At 39.6% G+C, this 18014-nt stretch overlaps 1 protein-coding gene across 3 annotated transcripts in view; it reads right to left on the reverse strand.

Moving 5' to 3' along the window:
- slc8a1b (solute carrier family 8 member 1b) overlaps window positions 1-17804 on the reverse strand; it is a 95307-nt gene extending 77503 nt beyond the window's left edge. The window contains exons 1-2 of one of the 3 annotated variants that reach the window (XM_056235092.1): window positions 17458-17804; window positions 14317-16160 (exon numbers count right to left, since the gene is read on the reverse strand). In XM_056235092.1, coding sequence (XP_056091067.1) covers window positions 14317-16136 — 1820 coding nt within the window. In that variant the 5' untranslated portion in view covers window positions 16137-16160; window positions 17458-17804. Of the gene's footprint in view, window positions 1-14316; window positions 16164-17457 lie in introns of all 3 variants that reach the window. The other 2 variants (XM_056235091.1, XM_056235093.1) reach the window with 2 other exon arrangements.
- Window positions 17805-18014: the final 210 nt, after the last annotated feature.

The raw sequence follows: 18014 nt of genomic DNA on the forward strand, positions 1-18014 counted from the left end.
TTTGAAATCACTGTTGTTTCTGACGACACAAACTACCTTTTAACCAATCACGTCAACAAGTGGATCTCTGAGCTGGTGTGAGTGAATGGAGGCGGGGCTAATTTGCATATTCATAGAACCGCGTATACTAAATGAGGCAAGTGTGTAGAGTTACATTCAAGCATTTTAGGCATGAAGAATTTTTTTTCAAGGGAAAAAAAACGTTTAAATATGTAATTTTGGTGATCAAAGATGAGTTTTAAGGGATAAAATGATTGACTACAGGGGTACTTTAATAATTTTTTTTTTTTTGGAAAGGAACTTATGTCTTCTACTGACGCATATATTATTTAATAATCTCAGAGATCATGGTAGGACTGTCTTGAAAGGTTATACATTACCATTAAAAAAAATTGGGGCCCCGGGTTGGTAAGATTTTTTTATATATATTTAAGATTTTATGCTCACCAATGCTGCATTTATTTAAATATTATTACTATTTAACATTACTGTTTTCTATTTGAATATGTTTTTTAAATGTTATTTATTCCTGTGATAGCAAAGCTGAATTTCCAGCAGTCATTATCCCAGTCATCAGGTCACATGATCCTTCAGAAATCATTCTAATATTTGGTGACTTTTTTTTATTATCAATGTTGAAAACAGGTGTGCAGCTTAATATTTTTTGAGGAAACCATGGTACATGTTTCTGAAAGTTCTGAAGAGCAGAATTTATTTGAAATCCTTTGTAACATTACAAATGTCACTTTTGATCAATTAAATGCATCCTTGCTGAATAAAACTATTAATTTAATAAACAAAACAAAAAATATCAAACTTTTGAAATGTAGTGTAGGGACAATGTTTTACACAGACAACAAAAAAACCTGTCCACATAACCTGCTCTTGATGTTGGAGGAAACACACCCCTGCACCCCGTAGAGTGCATCCTCTCTGCGCTTTCATAATTACCTTGTGTTCTATCAGAGAATGTTTGGCATTTATCGCACTTTTCTGTGCACAGCATGATATCCTCTCTCGCTCTTTCTCACTCTAATATAAGAAACTTGGCTGCACCTGTCGGGGCTCTTATATAACACTACAGTATGATACAACATCACTAGCACAAAACAACTGAAAGCGTACAAACATCTGATCTGATGCGTAGTACATTAACGGTGTCATGGCAAGACAAAAACAGATCCAACCCTGCTATACACGTTACAGGATCAGGAGATGGTGCATCTAAGACAAAAACCAGGGGAACACGTGTGTGTTGCCAGGGGCCTGAGGAGACATCTATAAATACGTTTGTGAACCAGGCCAGAGTGGAAATAGGGAAATGAAGCAGGACAACCTCCACTGAGCCAGGACTAAAAAAAGAAAGATTAAGACAAAGACACGAATAACAAAGAGAGAGAGATATGGACTGCTTTATATAAGACACGACATCTATTCATGGAAAAAATACATCACAAATGAGACATCTTTCATATCGCAATTGTTTCTCAAAGACACAGTGGGGCCACGGCCCCTCCATTTTTATAGTGTAAGAAAATGTTGTCTTTACTTACCATCGTGCTCTTCCAAAAACAACATGCCCCCCACTGTTGCTCTCAAATGTCATTAGAAAGAAAAAAAGTTAAGTCATACAGGTTTGGAACGACTTGAGGGTGAGTAAATTATGGGGTTTTCATTTTTGGGTCACTTAAAAAAAAAAAAAAAAAAGTCCTTTTAAATTTCCCAAGTTTTGAAAAAAAAAAAAAAATCCACTGAGCAATAAAATTTCATCTGGGTAAACCAATAGACACAAACTGTACCAAGATGCAAGCAAAAGCTGGCATTTTGGTAGAACTAAAAAGCTCGCTGGCATTTTGGTAGAACTAAAAAGCTCGTAACAATTACAAAACAGAATGAGAGACACTTTGTGCTCCCAGAATGCTCTAACAACTAACCTACTCCCCTCTCTCTCTCTCGCTCTCTCTCTCATTCACACCGCTACTGGACAATCAGTACCAAGAGACACTAACAAGATGGCAGACAGACCACAGTGGCACCCTGACATGTTTCGACCCTGCGACTCACAGATTGCGACTTTGTGTGAGTGTGTGTGTGTGTTGACTGAAGGACAGGCTGATTGCTGTGTCTTCATGTTAACCTTTCAGACAACAGAATAAGTGGTGTTATAAGAGCCTTTCCTGCTTCTGTAACAAGCCACCCACATCAGTGTGAAGTGACAGTACATTAAGTTTTTTACTGTGCTGCTGTTCCGATTACCATAGGAGTACATCTCAAAAATATGACATGTCATGGAAGAACGACATAGATGTAGAGAATATGTCATTCAGAGAGATCAGACAGCCTCTGTGTGTCACTGCCAATCATATTTGGGGCATATATTTGAATTTGAACCGTGTGTGTGTGTGTGTGTGATCGAGATCCACACAAACACACATTTCCAATGGTAGATGTTTAATGATATTCTATCAGTAGAGGGTGAATCTTTCTGTCTAATCCTTTTAGTAAACTCTCCCAAAGCCAGATGAGCAGTGAATGGAGAGAAAAGAAAGAGAGAGAAAGGGTGGATGAATAATGCAATGGCACAGCACAGCCTCTTGTGTCCTCTAGACATCAAATGAAGGAATCAACATACACCTTCATGACTGCGTGCACACACACCCACAGCTATTTAAATTAGGACATACCACAGATTTTGTTTTTTAAAGGGAAAGTGTGTCATTTCTACTAACAGCAAAAGTAAAAACTGTTAGTAGAAAAAAAAACTTAAAATTTTTCTAAATTCTGAGGACTATACTGTCCCCCAAATATAGCTACAGTGCGTAGCATAAGTGAACACACCCATGCTAAAGTTGACTAAAAAGAAGAATAAAAAAAATCTTTTGGAAATTGATCTTAATGCCTTAATTAAAAAAATGAGGAAAAATCCAACCTTTAAGGACACCAATTTTCTTAAATATTCCCAGCACTTTCTGTGATGTAGTATGCTTGCTTTTCATAGGAAGTAATAAGAAATTACTCTTTACATTAAGGTAGTTGCCTAGTGAGAACAGGGTGTTGGGGGAATCACTTTTTTTCTCTTTTTCATCCAACTGCAGTTTTTGCAAGTTCCCGCTATTTCATCTCATAAAATTGCATAAATATCCCGCATATTCCATTGCATTTTTTAAGAAAACGGGCCGCATAATCAAGAATTTTTGCCCGCAACAATCACAAAAAAACTCTGCGTTTTTCTGTAAGGACTGTTCAATATAGTGAAGCACCTACTCCATTGATATCCATTAGATATCATCTCCTTGCAGTTAGCAGGTATTATTTTTTGGCTAAGGTTGAAGGCTTGCCTTCAAGTGGCTTCGCCAGAAACTTCCAGGTAGATGTGTTGAGGCAAGATGGAGCTAAACTCTGCAGGACAGTGGCCCTCCAGGAGCAGGTTTGGACACTCCTGTTCTAGGGGAATTCACAAAAACATGAACGAATTATGAAAATTAGGTAACAATAAACAACATAAATCAATCTGGTGTAAATCACTCCACCACTGTGATCCAGACTGAATGACAATAACTTAATTTAAATACTCTCAGTGCACATTTTACACATGGATTAAGGGGAGTGAGTGAATAAGATGCTGTTTTTTTAATTTTTTTAAATGAAATGCAGTGTGCAAAGGCGGTTAGCTGTTTAGGTAGTTTACCCCATGTGGATTTTTAGTGCGTGCATGTACACAAACATAAAACATCCATTCTTAAACCAGTGCACACATACAGTACATTACACTGTACATCTCAAAACACAGAGACATATTGAAGTACCAAAAAAAGAAGATTAATTTGACAAGAGTAAAACACCTCCCATGGGTAGACAGACTCTGACATTTGACAAAATATAATACATAAGATGAAAAGAGTTTGATTCATTTAAACGGTGTGTGATTGATTTCTCCCTCAGCGCAGCTCTGATAACTAGGACGAGTGTTATTATCTCTGCCTCCCAGGAACTGGACCGAGCCAATCCATGAAGTCTTTTGTGTTGCAAAGAGAGAGAAAAAAAAATCATCTCAGCACGTCTCCATCTGCCGGCTTTGAAAACTATGCATCCTGAAGAGGGGAAGCATGCAAAACACAACGACACAAACGAGGGGGGGAGCCATGGGATAGCTGGACGTCCGAGAGTGCCAAATTCCTGTCAGCGGATTACAGACAAAACTGCCCTCATAACATGACTCAGCAGGATTAGGAGATTATCCGATGTCACCTCTCACACACACAGACTCACCTCTCTTTCTATTCCTCCTTTACTCTTCTATATGAGTGATTCTTCACTTATAGTGAACTAGGAACTTCTAGAATGAAACTACAGATTCATGCTGAAGGCAAAAAAAACATTTAGATAGTTGTAAAGGATAGATTATAATAGCATTAAACTTTTTATTGTGTCACTTTAATTGCCTTTTCCTCATTTTTAAAGAGGTTCAATTAAAGTTTTTAAAGGTTAACTTAGACAGAATGCCTCTATTCTGGGCCTTGCCAGACTTTTCAACTCCCACTCTAGAAAAAATGTAAACTGTTTCCACAAAAATAATAAGCAGCATACTTGTTTGATAATGGTAAAAAAATGTTTCTTAATCGCCAAATTAGCATATTATAATGATTTCTGAAGGAAATGTCACTGCTGTCATAACATTATTACCATCACACCGACCAAAAATTATTAAAAGGCCATTATCAGATTTTTAGATAAAAGTATAATTTTGACACATTTGAAGTAGTCAAACTTTCAATCAAAAAGAATCATCCACATATAGAGGCATGGAATTACAAAATAACCTCAGTATGTGTTGCTGGACTGTGTGAGTATTCTTGACATTTCCAAAAGACTTAAAAGTTGAAATCCCAAAAAGTATAATATCACATGAATAAGAATGAAAACAAATAAGAACATTCTTTCTCTCTCTCTATTTCTCCTTTCTCTCTGTCCATTTTTCTTCTACTCCTGCCGGTCTTCTTCAATAATGAGGATGGATTGCTGCTTCTACTCGTTTCAACATCATGAATCTAAAGCTTAGCTCATTACCGAACCTAAGACATTTAATAACCTCCTTTTCAGAGAGCTAATAAGCATTAATGCTTATTCGTTCGCTCCAGGACCCAGTGTGAATTGACATTCAGCAAATCACTAGTGTCGGCCAGAGGAATAGCCCTCACTTTCAGCCCAACTCGGGGAACCTCACTATAAAATGTGCCGCATCCGACTGTGCCTGGATTTGTTCGGAAAGGAACGGGACCTGCAGGCCACCGTAGATTAGTGCGGGAAGTTTTAATCCTGTGAAAAAGTCACCGGAGAAAGATCAGCAGCTTAAAAGTTCCACTGCAGAAGGCGAAAGGCCAGCTCCAAAGAAGTATGATAGCTCAGACTTTGTGAGTTTAAGTATGTGTGTGTGTCATAAATCTAGTAAAGGTGTGTAAAATTGATCTAATCCAGGGGGATCGGCCTCTACCGGCACCAGGATTTTCCTGCTCCACTAATCTTTAAAGAGAACTATGCCAATGTTTCCACCCGCACCAGCTCATTTATACAGCACCCATCTCAGCTCTATTTTCTCCCCTCCAAGTTTCTCTTTCCTCATTTGTGACCTGAAGAATGGCAGCCACTCCATCACATCTGTTGCTTAGTGATGATTTTTTTCCAAGTTCAGCTCTTTCTTTCTTTCCCATATACATATAGACAAACACACTAGCTCATTGCTCCTGACTGAGCCTTATTGCACAGTTCTCGATTTAAAGGGGTCGTATCTCACACTTTCGTGGCATTTGATATATTTTTCCTCTGAAGTCAACATATAATGTTTACTAAAGGTTTCTAGCACCATGATTTAGTATTTTATGACCATTTTCCACCCGCTCACTACCTCAAGCTGCTTTTTGTACTGTGCATTCAAGACTTTTATGTGCAAAGGACTTCTGTTATGATTGGCTAACCTCTTAGCATGTGAAAATAATTCAATTATTAACATAAGGACATCTGTCATTTCATGTACCGATCCAGATGGGTTGGTATTAATGGGATAGTTCGCCCAAAAAGGAAAACTGTATAAATCATTTACACACCTTCATGTCATTCCAAACCTATATGGTTTTCTTCTGTGAAAAACAAGCGAAGATTTTTGTGTCCATGAAAGTATTTTAATATATATATATATATATATATATTAGTATTTTTAGTATTAGTATAGTGTAGTATTAAAGTTTTATTTTACATAGATGGGAGTGTTATTTTAATTAGAAAGTTGACAAAAACATTTAATTCTGTAATGAAGATGCACTAGGCAGCCTGACAACAAATGTAGCTTTAATTACACTATTCAACACAGATCAAAGTAATTTAGAAGAGTTTTGTGAGGTGAGTAAGCCAGAAAACAGTAATTTACTCTATAATTGTTTACAGAATTTCAGCAGGTGAAAAACAAACATGTAAAATTGAAATCAAAAAGTATGCATGCAGTATGAATTTACCTGACCTCCTCAGGGAAGAAAACTGGTCCCATACAAACTTTATTGTGTTTATGCAGTACATCAAACTCTGCGATTTCACCAGAGCAAGTAAAAGCCCATTTTCCATAATATTCACCCTTTAACCATTTCCTTTTTAATCCAGACACATTCATTCTGAGTGACTGGATGAAGGAGTGATTTCATTCCTCGTGTTCAGGCCTGAGTCTGCAGACTTTTTCCACTATTTAGGGCAAATATCTGCAGGATTCTATACTATAATGCAGCTGAGAGTATTGTGCTTGTATTGGTAACTGAAAAAAAAAAAGATCAAATTAGCCAAAACATTTTATAAACAAACAAAATGGGAACTGGCACATGCATGAATAATGGGCGTTCCAATTCATGTGGAAATTTGCGCAGGCCTGGTCGTGTGTAAACATAAAACCTCTAAACAGGGCCCAGGTAGTATAGAGAAAGAGACGCACATAAAGTGGTGTAAGGGTCCTACTCTATTATGTCCAAAGACTATATGAAACTACTTTTGTAGATCAATTATCTCCTAGCACAGGAAACCGATTTTTAAAAATGTGCTTTGGTTCTATCTGTGGCGCTACCGCTAATATTCTTCTGTAATATTTCACGTCAGAAAGGAGAAACTCTTAAGGGGAAATTAAAGACACACACACAGTTCTCTGGTTACAGTAAATAGTAATAGCAGTGTTTTGGCAGAAGCAATCCCCACCTGTTAGCTCAGCGCCCGCCAGGGAAGCTGAAATACAACAAACATTCCACCGCCTTCTCCGCTTCTCATTTTCTCTTCCTTTCTCGTTTCTCCAATCCCCTATTACCTTCTCACTCGCCTCTGTGAGAATAAACTCACACCAGTGTGACCCATAACACATACGCTTACTTTTCACTTAGACACATAACACATACAATTAACTGAAAAACAAGTGAGAAAAAACACGATAATGAAAAAGACATGACAAAGTAGAAGAGTATTTAGTGGGGGAAAAATATAATATAATATATAATATAATACGTAATTTAACTTGTGTACTGTACATTAACCTAAAGCATATTAAGTTAATTTATAGTACACTTACGCTATATATCTCCAGATGTGGCTTTTATTTCTTAGGGATAGGTTTGTTCAAATCCCTAACCCCTAAATATTAGGAGTGATAGAAAGCAAGCAAGAAAGGAAGAAATCAAGGCAGAAAGGCTGATAGAGCTGAAAGGGGACTGGAGCGAGTGAGACAGGGACAGTGTGTCGGGGTATTCATTAGTGAGGCTTGACAGCTCTCGGGGTGAGTGAGGGTTCAGGATATCTGACAGAAACACTCCCTTTCCACCTGCACAGGAAGCTTGTGTGCTAATTGAAACATCACTGTTAATAACCCTCTCATTACAGACGCACAGTCTCTGCCCAGAATGCAACATTTTTCATGCCACTGTCAGAGTGAGAAAAAGAGACAGAGAGAGAGAAAGAGAGAGAGAGAGAGAGAGAGAGAGAGAGAGAGAGAGAGAGAGAGAGAGAGAGAGAGAGAGAGAGAGAGAGAGAGAGAGAGAGAGAGAGAGAGAGAGAGAGAGAGAGAGAGAGAGAGAGAGAGAGAGATATGCCAACAGACAGCAGGAGAGAGACTAAGAAAACCAGACAAAGATTTGAGGAGACCAATTTGAAATCTTGGCTAATATTGGGGTTCATTATTAATATTTAATGGATTGCCATTACACACAGTAACTTATTACAAGCTTTACACATCATTCAGAACAGTAATCAGCTGCACTCATTACTTTTAAATATCATAATAGATTAAAATGAGTGAGTGACACTTACAGGTGAAGTGGATTTTTTTTCTTTGCTCCAACTGTTTATGGAAAATAATATAAAATATTTATAAGTTTAACTGAATAATGTCATTCTTAATTGTCAATAAGGAGACAGCTAATATCCTTTAAATTACATTTAAAGAGTGCTAATAAGTGTGTGGACGCATGTCTAGTGTGTGAATGGATGCGTTTCTGCATTGTGTTAAATCAGTATTTTGTGTACAGTTATTTAATCATGCAATCCAGTATCATGGACTCGCTCTCTCTTATTTCATACAAACGCATCTGCTGCCATTTTGTAACTATTGTTTTGTAAACTGTTGGATTATAATATACAAACAGATTCGATTTTAAAACAGTTTAATCTGAAATCAGTGTCTCTTATCTCCATTATTATTTATTTGGTGAAATGCTGTGTAATGAATGTGGTATGACTGTATACCGTATCTCTTAAATGTCCGTCTAGTTTGAACTTGCCGCGCTAGCAACTGCTCTTTCCATGGAAGCTTTACGTTTAAAGACCTAATAAAATGTTTCAACTATTTCGTGTCTAATTTTTTACTTATGTGGCAAGTATATATATAATTTTTGTCACGTGTGGATTTTCTTTTCTGCAGGTTAAAGGTCTCACAGCAGGGTGTACAAATTTGGTGCTCAGACCCACCCCTAAACAAAGAAAGTAGCATTGGGCTATTTTTGACTGGGCACTGGCTAGTTTTGTTGTGCAGACCTGGCATATCCTGTGAATATTTATTTGATCTGTGTATGTAGCATTAAAAAGTTTATGCAAATGGTATGTGTACCACAATCTCTCTAAAATCGAACCAAATTCAACCAAAATATCATGAGATATTTTGCATGGGGTCAGGGGCTGCGGGGTCGTCCCTTTCGCCAGTGTGTGTAAGCTTGTGTCTAACTGCCTGTGGCGTGTATGTGTTGTGTGAATGTTCTAGTTATGCTGTTTTCTGCAGCTGTTATAGGCTCTAATGAGACAGAGCAGATTAACACTTCAAAACTGACTCTCTGTCTCTCTCTTTCACTTTCTCATTTTACCCATCTATAATCCTCTCTCCTTGAATCTATTGCTCTCTTCATCTTTCTCTTCCTTTTTCTTAACCTATTGTCAAAAATGAGCACTTACCAAGCACCAAATGGCTTCGACAGGTAAATAAACTTGGATTTTGCCATTTAGGGGCTTTTTACACGACACCGGTTTCAACTAAAAACGTAAAACTTTTTATGCGTTTTGGCCGTTCATTTACACGACATTGGCGTTTTGGGTGACTGAAAACGCAAACTTTTGAAAACAGGTTTCAAAGTGCAAGTCTTTGAATTCAGTCTTTATGTTAACAATAAAAACGTGAATCTGTGAAATCGCTGACGTCATGCACATGCGTATTATGTGTTCAATCTACAGTGTTTCATAGCCATCTAATGGCCTGGCAGCAGAATACAGCTTTTTTAGTCGTTTTTGCGGATCCGTGTGAATGGGGATCGTTTTGACAATGATGTCGTCTGTACGCGGAAAACTCAAAAGAAAAAAAGTCTCCGTTTTAAGCATATCGTTTGTCGTGTAAACATACCCTTTTTGCCAGTAACCCTATTATGGAAGTCAAACTGCAAGAATGACCTATGTACCGTATTGTTCAGAATAAAAGATTATGTTTTTTTCTTGGAAATACATCTGAAAAAATGGGGTCGTCTTGTATTCGGGGTCTAAACGTTTACATGTCAATAATACACCCGAAACAATAGGCCAAATACGTGTAAATACGAGTCAAACAACTCTCATTAAGCAGCAAAGAAATACGGTGTCAGAGTGTAATGTTAGAAGATGGGGATCCCAAAAAGACAAAGAAAAGCTTACCGCTTGGAAGAAACTGACAGGCAAGTGTGTCAGTACGTAGCCGAAAAAGAAAAAAAATCCAGCTGAAGGCACTTAAAATCGCCAAAGAGCTGAACATACCCACCAGCGAGGCCCATCATTTCTTATTTCAGCTATGTACTGACGTACTTGCCTGTCAATATCCTCGAGGCGGCCTCTTTGATGCGGCGTAAGAATGATGAAGTGTAATGGATTAGCACTTGCCCTCCGACTTCAGGGAGAAACTGCTGTCTTTTCAGCGCTATGTGAAGGAAAAAACATTTATATCCAATCTAGATCAGATAGGTTACAGGTAATGCGGATCAAACACCTTTTTGAAATGCCTGCATCTGTCACTATACATAAAAAAGGTGTGAAATCTACTAAATGAGAACTTCAGGTTATTTTATGGCAGCTGTATCATAAAGTGCTTAAAAATGCAAATATGAAACATATGAAATTATTTTCTTTAAAAGACAAGATTTGGTCTTCAAAAAGCCTTATTCCTAAAGGTACATCTTGAAAAGTGGGGGTCGTCTTATATTCTGAACAATACGGTAATTTACTAAAGTGATTTAAATCATAATCTACAAAAAAAAAAATATATATATATTTGCAATTTGTACATTTCCACAAAAGAAATTCTGTTAATCTCCTTTATCTCCTGTTAAAATATTTTTGCTCTCCAAAACACATAAAAAAGAAATGTAAATGCAACCAAATGGATATATGAGGATCAAAATAACAATGTCTTTACGTTTTTGTGACAAGCACAGAAAGATGGACACTAGCTAGCATGTGATTCATCAAGTAACATAATTTCAGGTGCTGTTTAGCGCCAATACACAAGGAAAAAAACAATTAAATAATTTCTAAATTAATATAAAATTCTAGCCTATATTTTCTATTTCTATATCATACATTTATATATATTAAAAAAATACAATGCAGTTATTGCACAATATAAATTCATGACCAGGTTGTTTCTAAACCTAGCGAGCTGTCCACAGCTGCCCAAAATGTTTTTTTAAACACAGCCACTCTCTCATATTTCTCTCCCCCTTATGTTTGCCTTCATTTATTCCTTCTTTCATCTCATTCAGAGTCTGTCCAGCGGGACGGTCTGATGATTAAGTTGTCAGATACAGATACAGATGTCATTTGTCACACCGTTTTATAACGGTGTATTTACACACACATAATCCCATAAACACGACTGCTTTAAGGACATCTTACCAATGGCTGCTGCAAAATGACATAGGCTACATCCACATACACACACAAAACGGGATGACCATGTGCAAACCTGCAAACAACAGATGTACAAGCATAGGCATGACTCTCCTTGCCACACAGTGCCCTGGCATTTCATGAGCACAAATGTCAAAATGCCAGTTAAAGCTAACAATGTACAGTACTCTGAATCTGTGTGCACTGTGACTGTGCGCTATATTTTTTGTTTGGCCAGTATTTTTTAAGTGGGATTAGGTGGAAATTAATACAGGAAACCCAGGGTTGTGCATATTTCAGAATGAAAGAATATCCATCCATCCATCCATCTATCTATCAAAATATATTTGTTTAAACTTTCAAACAAGCCTCTGTCAAGCCAATGTTTAAAATTGTCTTGACAATCTTTGCCTTTCTACGTAAAAATAAAATTTCAAATAATTTTAAATTCAACTTGCGTTTGCTCCAATTTAAATTGTAATTCTGCATTATATTTGCTACCTCAATTCAAATGAAATAAAAATCAAGGAACTCAATTAGAAAGTAAAAGTCGCTAAATGCACAAAAATAAACATACAATTTACCACAACCCTGCTTTTTGTAGAAACCCATTAGTAGACTTGTACAATTTTTAACTTGTAAAATCTGCAGGACTGCAGTACAACATTGGGAGCTGGAATAATCAATAAGCCAAATATTTTATAAACAAATATGCAAGGATCACGGGATTTGTAGAACTTTGTGATTGACAAGTGCTCTATCTCTGTGGAAATCTGCTTATCAGTTAATGCCAGCGCTCCTGACTCGGAATAATCCAATGGGAGTAAAGAAACTACAGGCCTGCAAGGAGCTCAAACTTTAGTTCTGTGTTTCTCTTACAAACTGTGACACTGAAATTAGGGTGGAGTTTGCCTCTGGCTCTGAGATGTAGATCATCTATTTTCTCATTCCCTTTTACTTTTTTCTTTTCTCTCTTTTCCAGAGCAATCCATTCTGCCTTGCTTCTGGGTTGTGTTCAAGGGCATCCCAGCACGATGGTGTTTCTCAGCCTTGTCTCCTTCTATGAGATCTGGCCTAGACTTCTTAACATCCCATGATACCACTGAAACACAACCATTAGACCCAGAAGGCACTGAACTGATATTTCAATCTAGATGATCTATTGTGTGACAGTGAGACCACACAATCAAGGAAAATAAAAAGTTGTGTTTCCACAAGCACATCTATGATGTTAACAGTTTGGCAGTACAGGGAGAGTTTGGCAGTCCATTCATCTTTCACTGACATACAGAATGTTTCTGAGCGTAGTCAAATACTGTTTTGGAGCGAATAATCAAAATTCACAGAGCTGTATTTAGTAAACAGTTCCAAAAGGGCTCAGAAAGTGCGATGAATCACAGTCCTGCACAGTGAGGTAACCCTGCATTCCAACCTTGTTCCACACTCATATTCCAGAATGCTGAGATAATGTTCTAATTATACGTTCTGGAATTTTTTAAGATCCGAAGGAAATCAAGACATCTGAGTTCTTGAATGTGAGTTGAGCTGAAAGACTAAAGCAGCCACAATCCTGTCTACAGCACAGGGCATGACACACCCCCTATCCCTTCATCATTTCATTACAGGAGTGTTATTAAAATCCACTTAAAGGCGCGCACAGCTTTGCTCTATGGAAAGTATGCAACAGGCCAACAGGCCCCTGAAAGTCTGACCCTCAACATCTGCTTTGAATCTGGTTAAAATATACACGGCCCTGTTACAATCGGTCACTGTGCTTGCCTAACGTCTTTTATACCAGGACAGATGGACAGTTTTCTGTTTTACTGTGCATCTTATACAGATGTGCTGATTTTTCACTTTCAATAACCTTTGCTCAGGTGCAGGAGACATGTTAGCGATAGCTTTGAGGCTTCCCTCTCATGTCAAGCAAAAGCTTGTCAACAAACAACAAAACACTCACTCTATGATCTGTAGCCTAGAAAAATGTTGTTGTCAATGTCAGAATGGCACATCTATGGGATTTCCATGGCAAGAAATCTGAACAAACACTGTTGAAAAAAACTTAGCAGGTTTACTGATCTTTGATGGTTTAGGTTGCTGGTCTCCCAGCCTGGACAAGATGGTGTTTAGCTGGGTGGCCAGATTAAAAAGTGCCCCAAACCCCTCTAATCCAGCCAACAAAACTGCCTGACCAGGATGGGAGACCAAATCAGACCAGCTTAGGTTGTTTTAAGATATATTTTTTTTCAACAGGGAATATAGTCATGACATAAGCTACAGGCATGCATGCATCATCTCCAGAAAGGGAAACATTTAGTCAAAGGCTATAGTCAAAAGCAAAAAGAAGCCTCATTTAACATTACACACACTACAAAAAGCGGTCAATAAATAAAATAATTAATAAATAACCAAGAAACCAAACAGTCAAACATCTGCCAAACAGGATATTATAATCATTGTCATCATCATCCACACTGACTCTGAGGAATCAGGCTTTGATGCTAAAATCTAAAGAGAGAGAATTGTGAATGAAAGATACACGAAAAGATGGAGAAGAGGAGAAGATGAGAAGTATATCTGGGGATTTTCTTTTTGATGACATCCTCCATCGGCTGCTTTTTGCACACAATGGTTCTGATATCATAGTGACATCACAATGATGTCACAGAGCAAAATACTTAGCATCAAGCATGCCACTCCATCAGGCACATACAATTCAAAAATATCTTACATGCATGACATTCCTGTTCTGACAAGGCACTATACTAATGCAATTGAAATCGAGATTTTAAATAAAAAATAAAAAATTCGAAAATGGTTCTTCTTAACAGTGATATTTTAGGAGTGACTCATCAGGACAGGAACCCAAACACATTTGACAGTAAATATGAGACTATGACTTACAAGATTTCGTCGTTTTGGAACTCCAGAACACCATGGGAGTCTTCAAAGTCCTCTCCTCCTCCACGGGCAGTTCCCTCAACGGTTTTATACGGCAGTGACACCACCCCACGGGCGCCAGACGTGCGCAGGACCTTCACTTCCATGATACCCACACTCTCACTAACGTGGGAGACTGGCTCTTCGAATGTGAAGATTCCAGCATGGTCATCGTCAAAGATGGTGACACTTGCTGTGGAGGGCACACCGAGTGTTGCGATGGTGTCCACGTGATTGGCCTCAGTGGTCTCTGGCTCATCACCCTCATGAAGCACACGGACATTGCTGATGTGGATAAGGAAGTTCTCGTCCTCTTCAAAGATGTCATCGTCAATAATTCCAACTCGGATCTCCTTCTGCGTCTCACCTGGCTTGAAAACGACAGTGCCTTCAGTGAATTCGTAGTCTGAGCCGGCATTCGCGGTTCCATCTTCTGTACGGAATTCCACCGACACGGTCTGGTTGAGATCGCCTCCACGCCGAATTACATTCACCGCCACAGTTCCGCAGTTTTCCAGGCACTGGTAAGAGGCAGGGTCAAAAAAGATCTTAGAAATGGGGTCATTCTCTCCAGTGTCACTGCGCACCTCTTGCATGCTCACTGCTTTACGAGCCTGGTCCGCTGCATGCTTCTTTAGAATGTTACCTGCTCCAGTCATCAAGCGGGTCGCCTGGCATCGGTAGAACGCACGGCTCTTCTGCTGCTGGCTGAGCACCTGGTAATTAGCAAGTTCAATCAACTGCTCCACTTCTTTATCGGGATGTTTCTGCTTCAGTTCCTTCAGGATCTTTGCCATTTCACGCCTAGCTTCCTCCTCATCTAGGTCTTTGTCCTCCAGTTCCAAAGCCAGAGTTCCATCCAAGAAGTCCACTGCGTGAGAGTTCAGCATCTTCCCGTCCATCTCGATATCCACCTTGGATGGCAGAGGACGGTCCCCCTCCGTCTCTATGATCATGCCACGGTGCTTGCCGGCTCGGTAGCGCTTGTAAACATACTTGTAAAACAGGAGCCGGCGGTCAGCGATCCAAGCGAAGACCACACAAATCGGAAAGAAGAAAAGAGTGAGGAGACCCTCCCACACCTGGACAATGCCCGGCGAGATAACAGCCAAGATCAGGTATAGCCACAAGTAGGCGAAGATGCTCCAAGTGGCGGTGACGAAGAAAACTCGCAGGTGTTTCACTTTGCGAAGCTCTCCGTCGGGCACCACGTAGACACAGATTCCAATAATGACGAACATGTTGAAAGCTGCACTGCCGACGATGGTGGAGGGTCCGAGGTCACCAGCTTCAAAGTTATGGCCGCACACTTCAATGACCGAGAGCAGAATCTCAGGAGCAGACGACCCCAGAGCCATGAGGGTGAGGTTGGACACAGTTTCGTTCCAGATGCGTACAGTTGTGGTGGTCGTTTCACCATTCGGTTTCTTAATGGTGATCTCCTTCTCCTGAGAGGTGATTACCTCAATGGATGCCATGAAGCGGTCAGCAACAATCGAAACTCCCAGAAACATGTATACCAGTGCCACAAAGTAAACCGTGGCCCGGGCTACCTTGTCCCCAAAGGAAGGGTTTGGAGGTTCCCACACTGGAAGGATGACTCCAGCTGCACATGTGACAGTCCCACCACAGGACAAAGACTTGTTGGCAGGAGAACTATGATCCTGGCTCTGGTCCGGAGCATGTTCCGCTGTCACATGGTGGACGTTAAAGAGCAGTATCACCAAGACGACTAGACACTGAAAGCTCGGGAAGAGGCGTGGGGAGGTCTCACGAAGCCTCATCGTTCCTTACTCTGTGACAAACTTCTGCTATAATAGAAAGAGAACAGGAGAAAGAAGAGAAAATGGAGAAAAATGAAACCAGGGCACTGATCACCAACAAGCAACAACATACGTGTTGTCAAAAATGGTTGTTATATTATAAGGTGTCTGACACTGATTCAAGTCTGACATTTTAGGAACATTTTAACAGTATTTGCTGAAAAGCATGTTCCAGAATTGTTAGGTAAAAAAATTATTCTGGAGAATCTGGACTTGATTATTCCTTTGTCAAATTTGTTTTATCAATTCAATCTTCAGGTTCATTTCTACAAAATACATAAACAAGTCCAGATGCTCCCTTAAGCCTAGTGCTGAATGACATTACATTCTGCAAGGTGTTTCTTCTTTAAAAAGCGCTATTAGTCCAAAGCGTAGTTTAGATTAAAAAAATAAATAAATCTAGTAAAGTTTAGGTTGGGACGCTGGTGCTTGACTACAAGCAAGCAGACCTAAATTCAAACGATGCCTGCAAAATCCATTATCAGACAAAGGGTGGCAATCAACCCTTGAGGCAAGAAGATGAAACACTTGCTCATGGTGCAAAACACATGCATGGTCATTGGACACACACCCACAGTGTCACACACTAATATCTGCAGTCATCAATGGGCATAGTGCACAGCAAAATCTCGCAAACCTTACTCACACATTCATATGAAATAAACCACTTAGCCTCTAATAAGCCAACATAATTATTTAATTATATGCATTTCAGTAGCTTAACTATCGTTTAACCTCGGTTTACTAATCTGAAATGCAAAAGAACCGAATACAGAGCGCATTAATTCAGCACTGCGCTCAGATCTCGTTCACTCTCATTCATATAGGCTACCGCAACCTGCTCTCATTCAGCACCTCTACCCTATCCACTGATGAAACATCTGTTATCCCACATCCTAGGCGTCGCAGACATGCCTAATTTCTTATCGGGGATAACAATTCTTTATTTTTCGGATAAAACGGTTGCTCAAGGGCTTTTGCCCCGCGATGTGCTCAAAAGCGCAGAGTCTACCGAGACCGGATCATGTTTAATACAACTTTCACGTGCACATCCGTAAAACAAGGTGCAGGCGAACAGCCGGTTAAATCATCATCCGCGTGCCACTGCAGACCGCGCCGGACGGGCACGAGAGCGCACCTCTGTATCAAATGGGTCACTCTCCGTAAATATGAATGTGATACCTACTCGGTTTGTCTGTAGCCCCCTATTAACCCTCGTGCAACGATACAGCTACCATTAATCTCCATGCAATCACATCATATAAATATAAGGTGCTCTTACCGTAACGGTGCTCCGTGAAGATGCAAGTCTGAGGGAAAGCGGTAGGAGTGTTAACGGAGACAGTGCGTGTCGGAAGCAGTCAGTAGTATCCCATCTCGCATTAGTTTAGGTTTTTATATATGATATGCAGGAAAGATTAGAGACCCACGCGAGTATTATGCACTCTCCGATTTCCATACACGCGTTTGTTTTCCCCCAAACAGACCCGTAGCGATCAAATATCTGATGCTTTATCAGCAAATCTATGAGAGCTGAAATGTGCGTGCGAGTTCTTCCTCATTCTTCCCCCTCTCGGCTGGTTCAGTCTGTGTGTGACTGTGCGTGAGTGAGTGTGTGAGCGAGTGTGTGAGCGAGCGTGTGCGCGCGTGCCGCGGATCCTCGCGCTCTGACTGGGATACGCGCTGCGTTCAAGAAGAGAGAGCGGAGATTCTGCTTTAACGTTTGTGTTGTTTTTCCCTCCCTTTGTTGCCTTCTCTCATACACATTTATGAACGCAAATGTATCCGTTTTACTGGTGATGATCAATGAATGAATGATCATCCACTAGGACGGTGACC

This window comes from Rhinichthys klamathensis, unplaced genomic scaffold, assembly GCF_029890125.1.
Source record: "Rhinichthys klamathensis goyatoka isolate OS25496 unplaced genomic scaffold, OSU_Roscu_1.1 h1tg000412l_1, whole genome shotgun sequence".
In the NCBI taxonomy this organism is placed as follows: Eukaryota; Metazoa; Chordata; class Actinopteri; order Cypriniformes; family Leuciscidae; genus Rhinichthys; species Rhinichthys klamathensis.